The 16,954-nt window shown below is 40.0% G+C and overlaps 1 protein-coding gene across 1 annotated transcript; it reads right to left on the minus strand.

Moving 5' to 3' along the window:
* Positions 1-771: 771 nt before the first annotated feature.
* On the minus strand, positions 772-16,443 carry CRYBB3 (crystallin beta B3). The gene is made up of 6 exons (XM_075276622.1): positions 16,327-16,443; positions 13,755-13,835; positions 9,732-9,850; positions 4,093-4,225; positions 2,167-2,309; positions 772-1,130 (listed from the first exon to the last, which is right to left on the minus strand). Exons 2-6 carry the CDS (start codon positions 13,827-13,829, stop codon positions 917-919), a joined length of 684 nt encoding a protein of 227 aa, XP_075132723.1. The 5' UTR covers positions 13,830-13,835; positions 16,327-16,443; the 3' UTR covers positions 772-916.
* Between the last annotated feature and the right edge of the window lie 511 nt (positions 16,444-16,954).

Here is a 16,954-nt window from a genome sequence, read left to right on the forward strand (position 1 = left end):
GTTTTTTCTAGAGAACTGCTCACAGTTTTTAATTGCAGTAATGCTTAGCACATGTTACTAAGCATGTCTCCTGTATGTGAAGAATCAGTAAACTGAAAACCACTGGTTTAGGCTTGGTTCACACAGTAGTATGCCATCCATCCGTTTGAATTCAGTTTGAGACTAAAAACGGACTGATACACATACTGATTGCTATCAGCATAAAAAGGTGTCAGTATACAATCAGTATGTGTATCAGTCCGTTTTTAGTCTCAAACTGAATTCAAATGGACGGATGGCATACTGATGTGTGAACCTAGCAATATTTAGAGAAAATCTTTAAAACTCTGCAAAATGTATAATTATTTATATTTGTAAAAATGTTTAACTTTTAATTATCTACAAATTTCAAAATAATGATGTACATGGGAATACCCCTTTAATGTTAAAAGCATAGTGTAATCCCTTCCTTAGAGTTATGTTCTTGTTCACTGAGAGCAGTTTTCCTAAACCAGAGTGTTTTCAGCTCTACTTGATACTAACACTCCAAGTCACTGCAAAGCCATCCTCATACTATTCAATTCAACCAGATTGTATTTATATTACCTGAATGTTAAAGGGTTGTGCCAATATAGACACGCAGTTCCTATCCTGTGGACAGGGAATAATTGATAAGATAGCTGGGGGGTCTGACTGCTTGGACCCACAGAAATCAGAAGAAAGGAGGCCAGAAAGTTCCTCTGCAGCCTCACCTTTATATACATTATGGGAAAATATAACCAACAGAATGACTCAGTGATGCAGTAATCTTTATTTAAGATTACAGACTGACAAAATAAAGAGACGTTACTGAGTTTTAAAATCATTTTACTCGTCTCTTCTTGCCGTGCTTGTCAGCAGAAGAGGGTGACAGCTGGTGAGAGTGCTTTGTTCTCCTTCAGCTACTGGCTGGGGCAGGGGCAGGTGCAGCAGCTGCTGCTGCTACTGGGGCTGGAGCAAAGCAACCACGTTTGTGCCACTGCATGTCACGGATACGGCGAACAGACTGTATCTGGGGTTGGTTGGCCTCCCAGTCATTCCAGTGCCTGTATTCATTCTTCTCAAAGACATATTGACGACCTCTGTAACCGGGGTATTCATACCCTACCCAGCTGCAAGAAAGAACAAATTTGGTTAACTCTTATTGTGCCCAGACAGAAAATACTCTTCCGCCATTGTATGTCCAAAATAAAAATCACAGAGAAAGATTCCTAGTTATACCAGTGTTTCTTAGTACAGCTTATGGGATTGTTGCGCTTAGAGCTACAATTAGATCTCATTATTAATAGGTTGTCCAATGACATCAGTGGGCACCACAAGAAAAAATATTGCTACATGGAAAATGTGCATGTGTCTTCCCAAATCACAAAGACTTCTACTCTATCAGATCACCATTAGGTAGACCAATGTTGCCAACCAATTTCTTTTTTTTTTTTTTATTGGACAAATTATCCAGAAGTGATGGAAAGCCAATTTTTTATTGTTAAACTAAGGAACCATAATAAATCATGAAGATTACTAAAAGACGAATAAAAACACATCTACTATACACGTCTACTATAACCTTTACAATGATGATAACTACAATGATAACTGGTATAAGCTACTTCATCATTGTCTAAACTAACCTTTGTGAAAAGATTGATGCTATTATAGAAATCATGAACAATTTATGGAGAAGACTGTACGCCAAAAGAGAAGAGAAGAAATTCTGGAGAAACACTGGTGGAAATTGATTGAGGCTGGCATTCTGTACGCCATGAAGTCTCCGGCTGGTGAGAGATGTGCCTGAATTATGAGGCTCCGGCTTTTTATTATCCAGGCGCACTCCCATGAACCAGAACTGAAATCTACAATAGGTCAGTCAATTTTTCAGGCCGAGGTGTTCCTGTCTTGACCCGCCTTGGTCTCTATCCCAACCATCCACTTTCATAAAAAGTAGTGAGCAGGCTGCAGAACCAGCAATGCGGCTCACCTTTGGCATGAGTTGGCATATACCACACTACATTTGCATCCATCTATGCCAGTTTCCACTTAATATATTTCCTCCATTATTTCCATTATCACCAGGAAATCAAGTTGAACAAATTATAATATTATAATAACATTAAACAATATAATACAATATGTGAAAAAATTATCTCTTACGTTCCATTGAGGACCTTAATACTGGCCACACGGTCCTGGAAGCCATGAGCCCACAGACTGGGTACATCATCGTCTACAATCTCCATCTTCCTTCCATTATAACCAGCATTTTCAAATAGGTGGATCTTATGCTCAGCGCTGTCCTGTATTAGAACATGCATTAACAAGGTAAATGTGGGCAGTCACACATAAATCTTTTTTTTTCATCAATTTTATTATTTTTGAGCCAGACACCTAAAGAGGGTCTATCCCACCAACAAAATGACTTCTAAACCACATATAAGCTGTTGTATGGGTAGTTAGTATCATAGTACATATACCTTGTTTGTGTCAAACTGCAATCTTGCTGCCGAGAAAATCAACCTTTAATTTGTATGCAAACGAACAGTTTGGTACACCTGGGATATGGCCACGCCTAGGACAGCTCCCATTTTTGCCTGTGGTCACCGCACTTTGGGATCTGTCAACCTTTATATTAGATGCTTGTAATGGACGGAGACCAGAGGCAAAAAAAAATGGGTGCTCTAACAGGCAGGGTCATGTCCCAGGGGCGTATTTGCATATAAACTAAAATTATTTTTTTGGGCCAGCAAGATTGACACTTTGATACAAAAATGTATAATCACTATGTCACTAATAGCTCATTACATGGCACAGAAGTGGATAGAAGTGATTTTGTTGATGGTAGACTCCTTTAAAAAAAGGGTATGAACACTAAAAGGGCAAAACAAGTGACATGCATGGCAGTATTATAGTTGCCAAGAGACTTTCAAAATCTGGTTAACTTAATTTAAGAAGTGGAGACAAGGACTGAAAGAGAACCTTTTACCATCTCCACCTTTGTCTGTTATTGGTATCTTTACATACTGATTCTAGCACAGTTTAAATGCTTTCCCGCCATTCACAAGGATTCAGTGCAGGTAGTCTTCAAGCCTGATATGATATGATGACAAGCTTTTTATTGACAAGTGGGAGAAATACACAAGGGAATGTGATGTTGAGCTGTCAAACTGTCCAATCAGAGATGAGCAATGTCAGAGCTCAGAATTATGCCCCCTTGACAGTAAAAATCATACTTTTCATGCTAAACACCAAAATTAACAGCAACAGTTGCTCAGGAATGGTGGAGTCTAGAGAAAAAAAAATCCAACTGCATCGGAATCAGTGGAAGGGCTCCTATAAAAGAATGATGTTTGTAGAGGTGATGAGAGGTGCTCTTTAATTCAGTGTAGATATAGCGGATGCAAATGTAGAAGACACCAGTATTAAAAATGACATATGGCTAGTGGGGAGCAGTGTCCTGCATTATGCATAGGGGCCCAGGAGCATCAAGTATTACCTCTGGTATTTGGACACCCATGCAAATGAAGATGTCTGCGGTTGTGATGTACGTCACGCCTTGATCCCAGTGCATGGTAAACTCAATGCTGACGCCTATAGCACTACTTTAGTCTGACCCATAGAACCGCCATAATGTAGGAAGCACACTAGAACAGTGTGTATATTTGATTTCCTTCAGGTCTGGAGTTAATGTTTATTAGGCCTAGCCTAAGTCTATATTTCTAAAGGGGATCTGGATTTAAGTCTGGCCTGTGCTTATTTTAAGGTCTGTATTATTTTGGGGTGTTACCTGAAGTCTGTATTTATAGAGGGGTTTGTACTTATTCTGGGTTCTGGTGTATGGTCTCGCAGGTGCAATTTTCTTAATCTGGCAGCAAAATGCCTTGTCGTAGTTCTGCCTTCTCTATTAGAAAGATTTCCTGACGTATTATATATATGTATATTTACTCCATCACATAGCACTCATAATAGACTAAAATTTCCTGTCTTATAGAAATTACTTTTCAGCTTGTACTGTGTACACTGGGACAAGTTAGCAATCATCTGTTATAAAGGTGGAGGCAAATAATACATAATGTAACTCACAATATTCAAGGGACGGATGGACATCAAATAGTCGCTCCTGTGGCTGTTAGACCAGGTGTCCCATCTTGGATAGTCGCCCTTTTCAAGGACAAACTGCTCTCCACCAAATGCTTGCCTCTCAAAACTGAGCCATCTACAGGAGAAGAACGTACATTACAACTTATTCTTATGTCACATTTAAGGTGTGAATATGCATTATAAGGTTAATAACAAATGTTTAGTTGCAGAAATATTGCAGTTATCTGCTTGTAATAGTAAAATGCATAGGTCTGTGTATTGTATGTTATTCTAGGCTCTGTGTTATTGAGGTTCTGTAAGTTATGCATGCCTGGTAGAATACAGAACAGCTTCTGGTAAATTCACAGTGAATAAGGCAAGGATATCATATAGACTAACAAGTCTTTCTGATACTCAGAGAAAAAGCCTCGTATGGGCAGCGGCAGTATTTATGACAGAAACATATACAAAGCAAGCAGTGATGGTAAAAGCAATTGCTGCAGATAACCATCTCACTATTCCATACTGCTCTCCTCATCTGGGACAGAGACAGGAACGATTGTTCATGACGGGGCACGCAGAACACTAAGATTCCGATTTAAAGGGGTTGGCCACTTTCAGACCAATATTGACAAACAAATGTACAATAAAAAGATATACAATTTTCCAAAATCCATGGTCATGTGATGAGTGCACAGGTGCCGCTCGTTACAACGCAGATATCCGATTACTGTGCTGTGACTGTAACGAGCGGTACCTGTGTGCTCATCACATGACCATGGACCGTAAATCACATGACCATGGACCGTAAATCACATGACCATGGTCAGACTTTTATCCTCTAGAAGTAACAGAATGAATGACAGCAAGCCGAAATCTAGAAAACCGTGAGGAACTGATACAGAAAGTATATTGGAAAATTATTAGAGATGAGCGAACAGTGTTCTATCGAACACATGTTCGATCGGATATCAGGGTGTTCGCCATGTTCGAATCGAATCGAACACCACGTGGTAAAGTGCGCCAAAATTCGATTCCCCTCCCACCTTCCCTGGCGCCTTTTTTGCACCAATAACAGCGCAGGGGAGGTGGGACAGGAACTACGACACTGGGGGCATTGAAAAAAATTGGAAAAAGTCATTGGCTGCCGAAATCAGGTGACCTCCATTTTAGACGAATAGTGGATTTCAAATCCGGGTCATATGAGAATGTGAACTTTGTGACTATGAGACAGGGATAGCTGTACAGGCAGGGATAGCTAGGGATAACCTTTATTTAGGGGGGAATGTTATTAAAAATAACTTTTTGGGGCTCTATCGGGTGTGTAATTGTGATTTTTGTGAGATAAACTTTTTCCCATAGGGATGCATTGGCCAGCGCTGATTGGCCGAATTCCGTACTCTGGCCAATCAGTGCTGGCCAATGCATTCTATTAGCTTGATGAAGCAGAGTGTGCACAAGGGTTCAAGCGCACCCTCGGCTCTGATGTAGGAGAGCCGAGGGTGCACTTGAACCCTTGTGCACCCTCAGCTCTGCTACATCAGAGCCGAGGGTGCGCTTGAACCCTTGTGCACACTCTGCTTCATCAAGCTAATAGAATGCATTGGCCAGCGCTGATTGGCCAATGTATTCTATTAGCCTGATGAAGTAGAGCTGAATGTGTGTGCTAAGCACACACATTCAGCTCTACTTCATCGGGCTAATAGAATGCATTGGCCAGCGCTGATTGGCCAGAGTACGGAACTCGACCAATCAGCGCTGGCTCTGCTGGAGGAGGCGGAGTCTAAGATCGCTCCACACCAGTCTCCATTCAGGTCCGACCTTAGACTCCGCCTCCTCCGGCAGAGCCAGCGCTGATTGGCCGAAGGCTGGCCAATGCATTCCTATGCGAATGCAGAGACTTAGCAGTGCTGAGTCAGTTTTGCTCAACTACACATCTGATGCACACTCGGCACTGCTACATCAGATGTAGCAATCTGATGTAGCAGAGCCGAGGGTGCACTAGAACCCCTGTGCAAACTCAGTTCACGCTAATAGAATGCATTGGCCAGCGCTGATTGGCCAATGCATTCTATTAGCCCGATGAAGTAGAGCTGAATGTGTGTGCTAAGCACACACATTCAGCACTGCTTCATCAAGCCAATACAATGCATTAGCCAGTGCTGATTGGCCAGAGTACGGAATTCGGCCAATCAGCGCTGGCCAATGCATTCTATTAGCCCGATGAAGTAGAGCTGAATGTGTGTGCTAAGCACACACATTCAGCACTGCTTCATCAAGCCAATACAATGCATTAGCCAGTGCTGATTGGCCAGAGTACGGAATTCGGCCAATCAGCGCTGGCTCTGCTGGAGGAGGCGGAGTCTAAGGTCGGACCTGAATGGAGACTGGTGTGGAGCGATCTTAGACTCCGCCTCCTCCAGCAGAGCCAGCGCTGATTGGCCGAGTTCCGTACTCTGGCCAATCAGCACTGGCTAATGCATTGTATTGGCTTGATGAAGCAGTGCTGAATGTGTGTGCTTAGCACACACATTCAGCTCTACTTCATCGGGCTAATAGAATGCATTGGCCAGCGCTGATTGGCCGAATTCCGTACTCTGGCCAATCAGCACTGGCTAATGCATTGTATTGGCTTGATGAAGCAGTGCTGAATGTGTGTGCTTAGCACACACATTCAGCTCTACTTCATCGGGCTAATAGAATGCATTGGCCAATCAGCGCTGGCCAATGCATTCTATTAGCGTGAACTGAGTTTGCACAGGGGTTCTAGTGCACCCTCGGCTCTGCTACATCAGATTGCTACATCTGATGTAGTAGTGCCGAGTGTGCATCAGATGTGTAGTTGAGCAAAACTGACTCAGCACTGCTAAGTCTGCATTCGCATAGGAATGCATTGGCCAGCCTTCGGCCAATCAGCGCTGGCTCTGCCGGAGGAGGCGGAGTCTAAGGTCGGACCTGAATGGAGACTGGTGTGGAGCTATCTTAGACTCCGCCTCCTCCAGCAGAGCCAGCGCTGATTGGTCGAGTTCCGTACTCTGGCCAATCAGCACTGGCCAATGCATTTCTATGGGGAAAAGTTAGCTTGCGAAAATCGCAAACTGACAGGGATTTCCATGAAATAAAGTGACTTTTATGCCCCCAGACATGCTTCCCCTGCTGTCCCAGTGTCATTCCAGGGTGTTGGTATCATTTCCTGGGGTGTCATAGTGGACTTGGTGACCCTCCAGACACGAATTTGGGTTTCCCCCTTAACGAGTTTATGTTCCCCATAGACTATAATGGGGTTCGAAACCCATTCGAACACTCGAACAGTGAGCGGCTGTTCGAATCGAATTTCGAACCTCGAACATTTTAGTGTTCGCTCATCTCTAAAAATTATATATCTTTTTATTGTACATTTGTTTGTCAATATTGGTCTGAAAGTGGACAACCCCTTTAATGGGTTTTCCTCTCAGTTTGGAGTCAATATCAAGAGGTCTACCTTTTAGGCTAGGGCTATATTCGACTTTAAGGTTAACTGTCATCATGCAACAAAAGATTGCCATGTCGCCTTGTGACAATTTCACTCATGTTTAGGGTGCAACTCCATTCCCTAACATGAGTGAAAGAGTCCCAAGGTGACAGAAATCTTTGGTTGTGCAATGTAAGTGGTGACCAAAGTTGCTGTGGAGCCCTAGTCTAACTATTATACATGCTGCAGCCCATGTTAGGATTTTTCTCTGAGAAGAAGAAAGATCCTTTGTCCAGTCTAAATAATATCCCTGCTCCGTTCACTGAAGACACAGTAGAAGCTGTACTGTATTCTACTAGGCGTGCATGACTAACAGAGCTTAACTAGAATGGTATGTACAGACCAATACTGTGGCGTAACTAAAGTCTTGTGGACCCCAGTGCAATCTTTTGTATGGGGCCCCTAACTCATCCCTACAGTGAATTCTTGATAGCGATGGTTCTGGGTGCTAAGGAGTTTAATCCACCTTAGTGTGGTTAGGGTAATCTGTAATCCCCTCAAATTACACCCTTGGACCTATACATTTTGAACACCAAGGGTTCTATTACAAGTATATATTCCATTTACTTTGTATTGCCATTTGTATTGATGATGCAATTGCTTATATATTTATTACTTCTGATGTCAATCTTATCAACTTTTAAATTTCTAAAAAAAAAACAAACAATCCTATATAGCCGTATTACTTTAAAGCAGGAACATATGCAGGCTAAAATAATGAAAATATTATTGGGCCTGGTTATTCAATGCCTGGACAATACAGTGCAAGCTGCATTTTCAATACAGCAATGATTTTTTTCAAGTTCCACTTCTGTAAAGCAAATTTTGTATTGCCTAATTCTCAACAGCAATACATAACTATACTGTTTCAAGTATTTTGTTCATGAAAAATGTTGAATTTCAGTGTAATTTGTTAAAACAAGGATGATTGTGCACCTAAAGTATGTAAATGAATATAATTTAATTATATATAATGCCAATTGTTAACATGCCATTAAGGTTCACACTATATTTATGAAAAAGGTTAATGGAAAAATTGTTCAAAATTATAAAATTGTAAAAAAAAATATTGCTATTACCGTAGCTTACTGTCCTATCAAAAACAGTACTAAAGGTGTTGTCCAGACATTATGATAGGCTAGCAATATCAGATCTTCGGGGTCCAACACCTGGCACACCCAGCGATCAGCTGTTGACAGCGCTGCACCTACACAATGAGTGGAGCTGGAAGTAGATGGCTCTGTCCAGTGTGTAGCAGTAGTGGCTATGCCAGGTTACTGCAGCTTAGCTCCTATTTATATACCATATACCAAATACCGATGACAAAAATGAGGAGTGAATAGATTCTAAAATCTACCAGTACATTGTGAGCAGTTATAGGTAACACATATATAGTATGTCTGTAAAGGTGATGATGTCACCGTGATTTAGCAGTACCAGATGCACAAACCGTCTTTACATGTTACAAGTACAAGGTTTTCTATACAACTATATATGATTGCTGTGTATTTTTAAGAACCCAAAGAACCCCTCCGTTTATGTCAGAAAATCAATTGGCAATTGTTTCCAAGTACGCCATGAGATATGCCTGTCAAAGAGATTCTTTCACATGGCGAGATTTTGGCCAGTATTTCCATCAGTATATGTAAACCCAAACCAGAAGTGAGCATACAAATAAAGTATTATGGAAATATTTGTTCCTTTTCTGTGACTTGGGTCCATCCCTATTTCTGGCTAGACAAATACTGATGCAAAATACTGATCAAATACTCCACATGTGAAAGAGGCCTAGTTGGGAGTGCAGATTAGCCTTTAAAGGGATCCTATAATTGTAAAACTTAGCTGGGAACTGCATATTATGTGGCAATTTCATTGAACTTGTATATTATTTGTGATGTTCTTATCTCAGTCACAACTTTTCTTTTTACCATAGGAAAATACTAAAGTGATGATGTGGTGGTGGTGGCGGTGGTAATCCAGCGCTGGTTGCTGTGAAGCCCTAGTCTATATGTCACAAATACTATTCAACATTCAACATTCTTGCCAAAACGGATCTTAATAGCTGACCGCTCAATGATCTCTTAGAAATGAATTCAGGTTGTCTCCTAAGTGAACGTATCTTTCTACTCACGGTCCAGATTCCACCTGGATGGATCCAACTTTGTCAAGTCCTTTCTCTCCCAAGTTTTGGCACTCTCCAGTGAACTCACACTTCTTTCCTTGGAAATTCTCCAATTCAAAAAGTGTGATCTGAAAATAAGGACATAAATGGAATAAAGTCAATCTATTTTATTAGTTTCCGAAGTCTTGTTAAATGATGAAGCTTAGATGCTACTCACGGATCCTTACTGGAATAAGTTCGGTGTGTGCACAAGGAAAAGTCCCATTGTGTACACCTAACATATTGTATCCATAGTTACTTAGCGTATATGAGAAGAGTCTCCATGCACTGGACCACTACGCATCCCATACCTTTCTTTTATTGAATAAGGAACAATATTTTACTGCACTGCATTGGGAGATTATATACATTTTGCACCCTTCCATTGGAGGTAAACATCAGGAGTACTCTTGATGCATACAATATCTGATCAAAGCCTTACAGTGTAGTTTTGGCCTCTGAGGTCTGAACATACATGGGATTTAAATCCACTTTTCTAAACATTTTCCTTCCTGCCTTTGGTATGGATAGTAGTAAACCCTTGATTATGGCAATGTTGCATATACCCATAGATGTAGTATTAATTATTAGAATCTATGAGATTTTGTACACTATCAATTAAATTAAAATTTCAGTTATTTTTAGAGCTGTCACAATACCAGAATTTGGACTTCGATACATATTTTGTGTAATATCATGAATTATGATGGGGTTATGTTCTATTAATCATAACTCACTATGATGTAGTCTTTACCATACACACGGCTGTGATCAGTTCAGGAAATACATCCTGCGTATGGACTGCAATTTATGTATGGAACACAGTCGTATGAATTAGTTGTTATTTGTTGACTGGGACTGTACACACGAGCATATATTTCTGATTTCTACTCCTTAAGGTGCTAAATACACGTGGCCTGTGCTGCTTGTAACAGTCTGTAGTGAATGGAACAGCGGGACTTGCTTAGTATTGAAGTATTGAAATTACCAATATCGACTGCTTGCTCCTCCAAAGTATTGAAATAGTATTTAAAATTTGAAGCATTGTGCAACCCTGGCTGCCTGCGTCCAGCAGTAGACATTTCTACTTTAGGATAAGGCCCCACGTAGCTGGTCCATTATACCTATAGGGAAAACACCAGCGTTTCTGTAGGTATAATTGACATGCTGTGATTTCCCAAACCGCAACGTTTTTGGAAATCACAGCGTGTCCACTGCACTTATTTTTCCTCAAGATGTAGATTGGATTCACTAGAATCTCATCCACCTTGCAGTGACTATAAAACACTGCGCTTTTTTCTTCACATGGGGCCCTTAGCCTTAGTGAAGTTGTTTTCTATGCAAATATTAGTGCATAATCCATTGTGACATATACTTTACTTTATTCGGGTAGAAATAAGGAACTGACTCGCCGTTTTATATCTAAAGCCACTTTTCTGTAATGGGTGCAATTACATAGGAAAGAGTTGAGTTAATTCCCATTTCACTCCTGTATTGCTATCTATATTATGGTAAACATTTTGTAAGGCGAGTAATACTGATATTGTATTGCTTATATTTATTAAAAAAAAAAAAAAAGCTAATAGTAACCAATGAATCAGATGTTAGTTTAGAACGGCATGGTGTTTCATTCAACACATACATTATAATATTCATATAGAAAAAGCAAAGTGAAAAATACCTTACTCTAGAACTGAATAGGTGGAGATAAATCATATTAGCACCTCCTGCGGATGAAGGTTGTCTCTGCACCGGGAAGTCTTCACTAGTAACACTTACTACATGCTATGAAACTGGAGGATGAGTGCCATGGTGTGATCCTACAGAATGTACATAGTCAAGGGGCAACACGGTGGCTCAATGGTTAGCATAGGAGCCTTGCAGCACTGGGATCCTGGGTTTGAATCTCGCCAGGAACAACATCTGCAAGGAGTTTGTATGTTCTCCCCGTGTTTGCTTGGATTTCCTCCCATTCTACAAAGACATACTGATAAGAAAAAAATGTACATTGCGAGCTCTATGTGGGCATGCAACTGTACTGTTGAACAAGTCTGTGTAAATATGGCTATTCTTTCTGCTCTATCAGCGTTATACTTTAATGACAAATTAAAATTATGTATATGAGTTATTTTAGCCCAAGCTTAGTTATAGCAATATTGTACCAATAGTGGTTCTATGGGTTGCAGTCTCATTTTAGGTCGCTATACCCGATAGGCCCAGAGTCCCTCTTGAATCAGTACTAGCATAAGTGATCAGGTTCCCATTCTGATCTATCTATCTATCTATCTATCTATCTATCTATCTATCTATCTATCATTTCAGAGTTTTGCAGTTGATGGCATAGCTAAAGGGGATACAGAGGTAGTAGGAGTAGGGTCTTCCTCAGGGGCTCACATACCTTTCTGCTGCGTAATTGTTGAGCAACAATTACACAAGATTATTAGCACCAACATACTCCACAGTGCAGTACAGGGATAGTCACCCCTTATATCTATCCTGGTCCCCAAATTAAATTACGCTTACTGCGTTATCTGAAGAGACTTAAGGGTTTGATACTGTCACATAAGAGTGGTAGGTTGTACTAAGGGCAGATGTTGTGGATGCGTGCAGGGGCACACGGACACTCTAAGTAATAAGTTTAAGGTTACATACAAATGGAATAAGTCTGCTGCTGGTTTTCCATTGTAGTAAATCAGCAGTAGATTTTTCAGATTTCTGCAGAGGCAAAAACCACCTGAAATTGAAAGGGTGTGCGGCTGCTTACAAAATGTGCACTACAAAGGGTAGAAGCCCCAGAGCAAATCCGCAGCGTAAATTGGAAGTTCAGTTTGCCCCATGGGGTTTTTGCACAGTGTTTACATCTTACAATACATTGCAGCACATTATACATTACTATACATTGCAGCACATTGTACATTACTATACATTGCAGCACATTGTACATTACTATACATTGCAGCACATTGTACACTACTATACATTGCAGCACATTATCCATTACTATACATTGCAGCACATTGTACATTACTATACATTGCAGCACATTATCCATTACTATACATTGCAGCACATTGTACATTACTATACATTGCAGCACATTATACTGTACATTACTATACATTGCAGCACATTAGCTACCCCTGGACATCTGCAGCAGGTAAACTGCTGCAAGTAAAACCTGTATGGATGTATCCTAAAGATAACAGTGCTTTAGTTCTTCCTATTCTCTGTCACAGTGTATGAAGGGACTCCCACCTCAAAATTCTCATTTGACTGTCCCACCAGTGAGACATTTTCTAGAGTGCAATGAAGAAGCCTTTGGACTGTCATTACAAAGTATACCTATCCCTTTCCATTGAAATGGAGCACTAAAATCATATAATGATGTATACCTGCAATAATAATACTCCTACCGAACATAACATTATTTCCTGATATGGTCACATTACATTTCTACTGCACTGGCAATTCATTGCATGTCCTAAATATTCTACTGTCTACAAAAAAAGTCATATGGGCAAATGTTTTTGGCTAAGGCCTGCAAACAGTGAAAATGAGGCAAAAAAAGCAAAGGCAATAATGAAGAGGCACAAATAAGATGCTAGACTCTACATTTGCTGACCATAGAGCCTAGCTAAAGGTCACCAAGATACTATATTTTTGCAGAAAGTCATTTTTGAGGTATAGAAGTATAAATGAATCATATATGACTGTAGTTGAATATTGTAACATTATATTGTATTGCACATTAACCATATACAGTATAAATACATCATGCAGTTATACTGCATGAAATTTCCCCACTGTGGGACTATTAAAGGATTATCTTATCTTATCCACGCACAATATAACATTTGGTTGGATAATTGACAAAAGTAAAAAGAAAAAATTATACTTATGAAGATCCCTATAATGTAGATACCAACATACAGCAATAATCCCTGCAATGGAAATGCCTATAACATATCATTGAAGCCTGATGTAGCACAATACCTTGTAACTTCCTCCAATACCACCATGACTCTTGCCAGCTGCCATCTGTTCTGGAGTGCTCTGTGGTTCACTCATGTTTGCCTAGAGCAGAAAGAATTAGTAATTCATTAAACAATAATAAGCATATCAATATATTACATACTATTTATATATAGCATGAACTTACAATATAATAGATAACTCAGGACTACATGAGTATTTATGGATTTTAATTTTCCAGTTCCGTAGTTGTGAACTATTTTAGTTTAACAGATCAAATTAATTGATAATCGATCACTTCCCCATGATCCATGGTTTGCTTCTCCATACCCTTTCCTTACTTGCTAATGTGGCATGAACACTAAGGCCGGGGCCCCACGGGACGTAAACACCACGATTTGCCCACAGCGGAGACATTGCGGGAAAAATCGCTGCGTTTTACTGTGCAAGCAAAGGGGATGGGGTTCATGCAAATCCCATCCCCACTTTCCGGAAAAAATCGCAGTGCGGACACGCTGCAAATTGCAAAGCAGTTGTGGCTTTGCAAATCGCAGCATGTCAATTATATCTACGGAAACACCGGTGGCTTTCCTGTAGATATAATGGGAAGAGAAAGTCCGCAGAGCAAAACTCCATGAACTTTCTCTTCAAAGCATTGCGGAAACAACCGCAATGCGATCATGCAGCGGTTCTTCCCGCAGCGCTTTATCACTGCGTTTACGGCCCATGGGGCCTTAGCTTAAAGAGGGAATCCCTGCATAGGTTTCTACTATTCATCACAATGAAGGTTTGCCTTTCTCCAGGTGCCCCATAGTGGCCACATGGGCTGTCTCTATGCTACACAGTATAAACTCCAGCAGAAAGCTTAGGTATTACTGACATGGTTTTCAGTTGTCTATGTTGTAGCACATGAAGGGTTAAGCATGGTTAAGTAATGTACAATCACTCTATTTCCTCTGAAGTTTTGGGTAATCCTGTGCAATTGGATTAATGGGACTTTCTATCTCGCCTACACATCAGTGTCTTGCCTAGAAGATATTTTGTAAAAACTAATAACCAGTTTAAGTGCTGGTAATAGATATTCAGAGTCTGTAGGCGTAGATACGAAGACCATCTGTGCATATTATACGTATGACCTTTAGATCAAATGAGACTGATAGACATTAAACTGTCCAGCCTGTCGGCTTTTATATTCATCCAGATGAATGAGCTTTTCAAATAAAAAGGTCGCTTTGTTGCTAATGTAAAATGTATTGTAGTGGATGACTGTTGTACATCTCACTATGCAGAGACAGAACAGATTTGAACCAGTTTAAACCAAATCAATATATCTCAATATTTTGTTCATTTATCCGCATTTCCCATCATCGCCACCAGAGGGATACTGTGGTAGAACGTTGCAGTACATGACATCTACAACAGTTTATCAGGAGTTGCAACCAAAATCATGGAAACAATAGGGTTACTATGTGAGAAGAAGTTGAAGAAGTCATTGAAATTATTTTCTGACGCACTTGTAAAGTGTTTGTTGTTCTGCAGCCTTGGCCAGCAATATAATAATAATAATAATAATAATAATAATAAGCAGCCATATGCAGGTCTGACACACAAGAAGGCAACGGTATTATACATGAAATAACAAGACACCTTTGTGCCCGAGACTAAAGTGAATGACTACAGAATATAACAATGCCATATAAGTAAGAATAGAATGGAAATAGATTTAAAGAGAAAAACAGAGAGAAATATTTACATATAAATTATACAATTAAATTAAACTCACTCCTATAACTTCCCCTGTAATAAATGGCTCAAGAAATTGCTATAGTCTGCAAAGGCAGAAAATTATGGCATGAGGGTAGATATTCTATCAAACCTATTCCATCAAAGACAAAGAGTGTGTCTAGATAAGAAAAAAAATGACAGTTTTTCCATGTCACTCTTTTCCATGACAGTGTCATTATCATTCAAGTCATTACTGTAATACCAGACATAGTTCATGGAAAGACCCCCTTCTTCTGACTCTGGACTACCCCTTTAAATGATTGTTACAGTGCTGATAAAATAAGTTCCGGCAGCTGTATTAACATGTCTTTTGGCCTTAGAATGGCCTCAATAACAGACTATGTCAGTGACATCTGCAATACAAGTAGCACTGGGTTTTCCACTCATTAGAAAAAAACTCAAAACAACATGGACACAAATATACACAATGGACACAAATCTAAACAATACTCCATGAAATTCCCATAAATAACACCATATCTCAGCATACATGCATGACCTAAGCTGTCTAGGTTACAACATGTACGGTCCATCACGCCATTAATTCAGGATACTATTTGCCTGAACTTTATGTACTGCCAGGTATTCAGTAATTCTTTGATGCTCATCCATATCAATCATTGCATGGTGCCTTAGTCCTTCAAAGCCATTGCCCTACATGGAGCAGAGTCTCAGAAGTATATAGAACCTGGTTCATAAGCCAGAGCATAAAGCAAACCCAGACCAAAGTTATGCATATCCAAAGTCAAAAAAATGAAGAACTCCAGAGATCTGCACAGCACATGCCATGGCGAGTGGTCCACCATACCTCTTCTGCTGACTGTATTCTGAAATGACCATACCCTTGTGGACAGATGGACCATATATATATGATAGCAGTGAATAGAGCTTTAGATTACAAGGGTGCTGAGGCAGCAGCTGTGTCTATCCCATTGTCTCCATCACATTTCACATGAATAGTCTGTGCTGGGCATCCACTGTACACCCCAGACACTGTTCTGCCTTACAGCTCACATCATTTTTAGAAGATTAGTGATTGACTTTGGGTCAGCATGTTCAGATTGCCTCACTCCCTCACTTCATGCCAAATATTTAGGCTCAAACGCAGCTATCAGCAGTTTGTAAAGTGTCATTTTGTATCCCGCTGTATAAAAACTAGACAAGAGGAAGAAAAGTGAGGACAGAACAAATAACATCCTATCCTTGCAAGGGTAACTGTTTAGAATTTCCTAGGGCTTTTTTTTTTTTTTTTTAAACAAATTTCTATATTTAAATATAAAAGAATACAACAATGTCTTCAATCAGGTCTGAGTTACCTGACTCACATAAACATGAACTTACATGTCCCAATGGATATGTCCATGCTACTTACTAAAATATTAATCCTTATAGTTAGGGGCATATCTATCTATCTATCAAAAAAAAAAAAATCACAT

This window comes from Leptodactylus fuscus, chromosome 1 (assembly GCF_031893055.1).
Source record: "Leptodactylus fuscus isolate aLepFus1 chromosome 1, aLepFus1.hap2, whole genome shotgun sequence".
NCBI classification, from domain to species: domain Eukaryota; kingdom Metazoa; phylum Chordata; class Amphibia; order Anura; family Leptodactylidae; genus Leptodactylus; species Leptodactylus fuscus.

Bases quoted from the DNA above. Each gene is read 5' to 3' on its own strand.
- CRYBB3 (XM_075276622.1), bottom strand. From the start codon at position 13,829: ATGAGTGAACCACAGAGCACTCCAGAACAGATGGCAGCTGGCAAGAGT. The intron at 9,851-13,754 runs GTATTGTGCTAC...CCTTATTTTCAG, and splicing joins GTATTGGAGGAAGTTACAAG to ATCACACTTTTTGAATTGGA. The intron at 2,310-4,092 runs GTGAGTTACATT...GTTCTAATACAG, and splicing joins CCATCCGTCCCTTGAATATT to GACAGCGCTGAGCATAAGAT.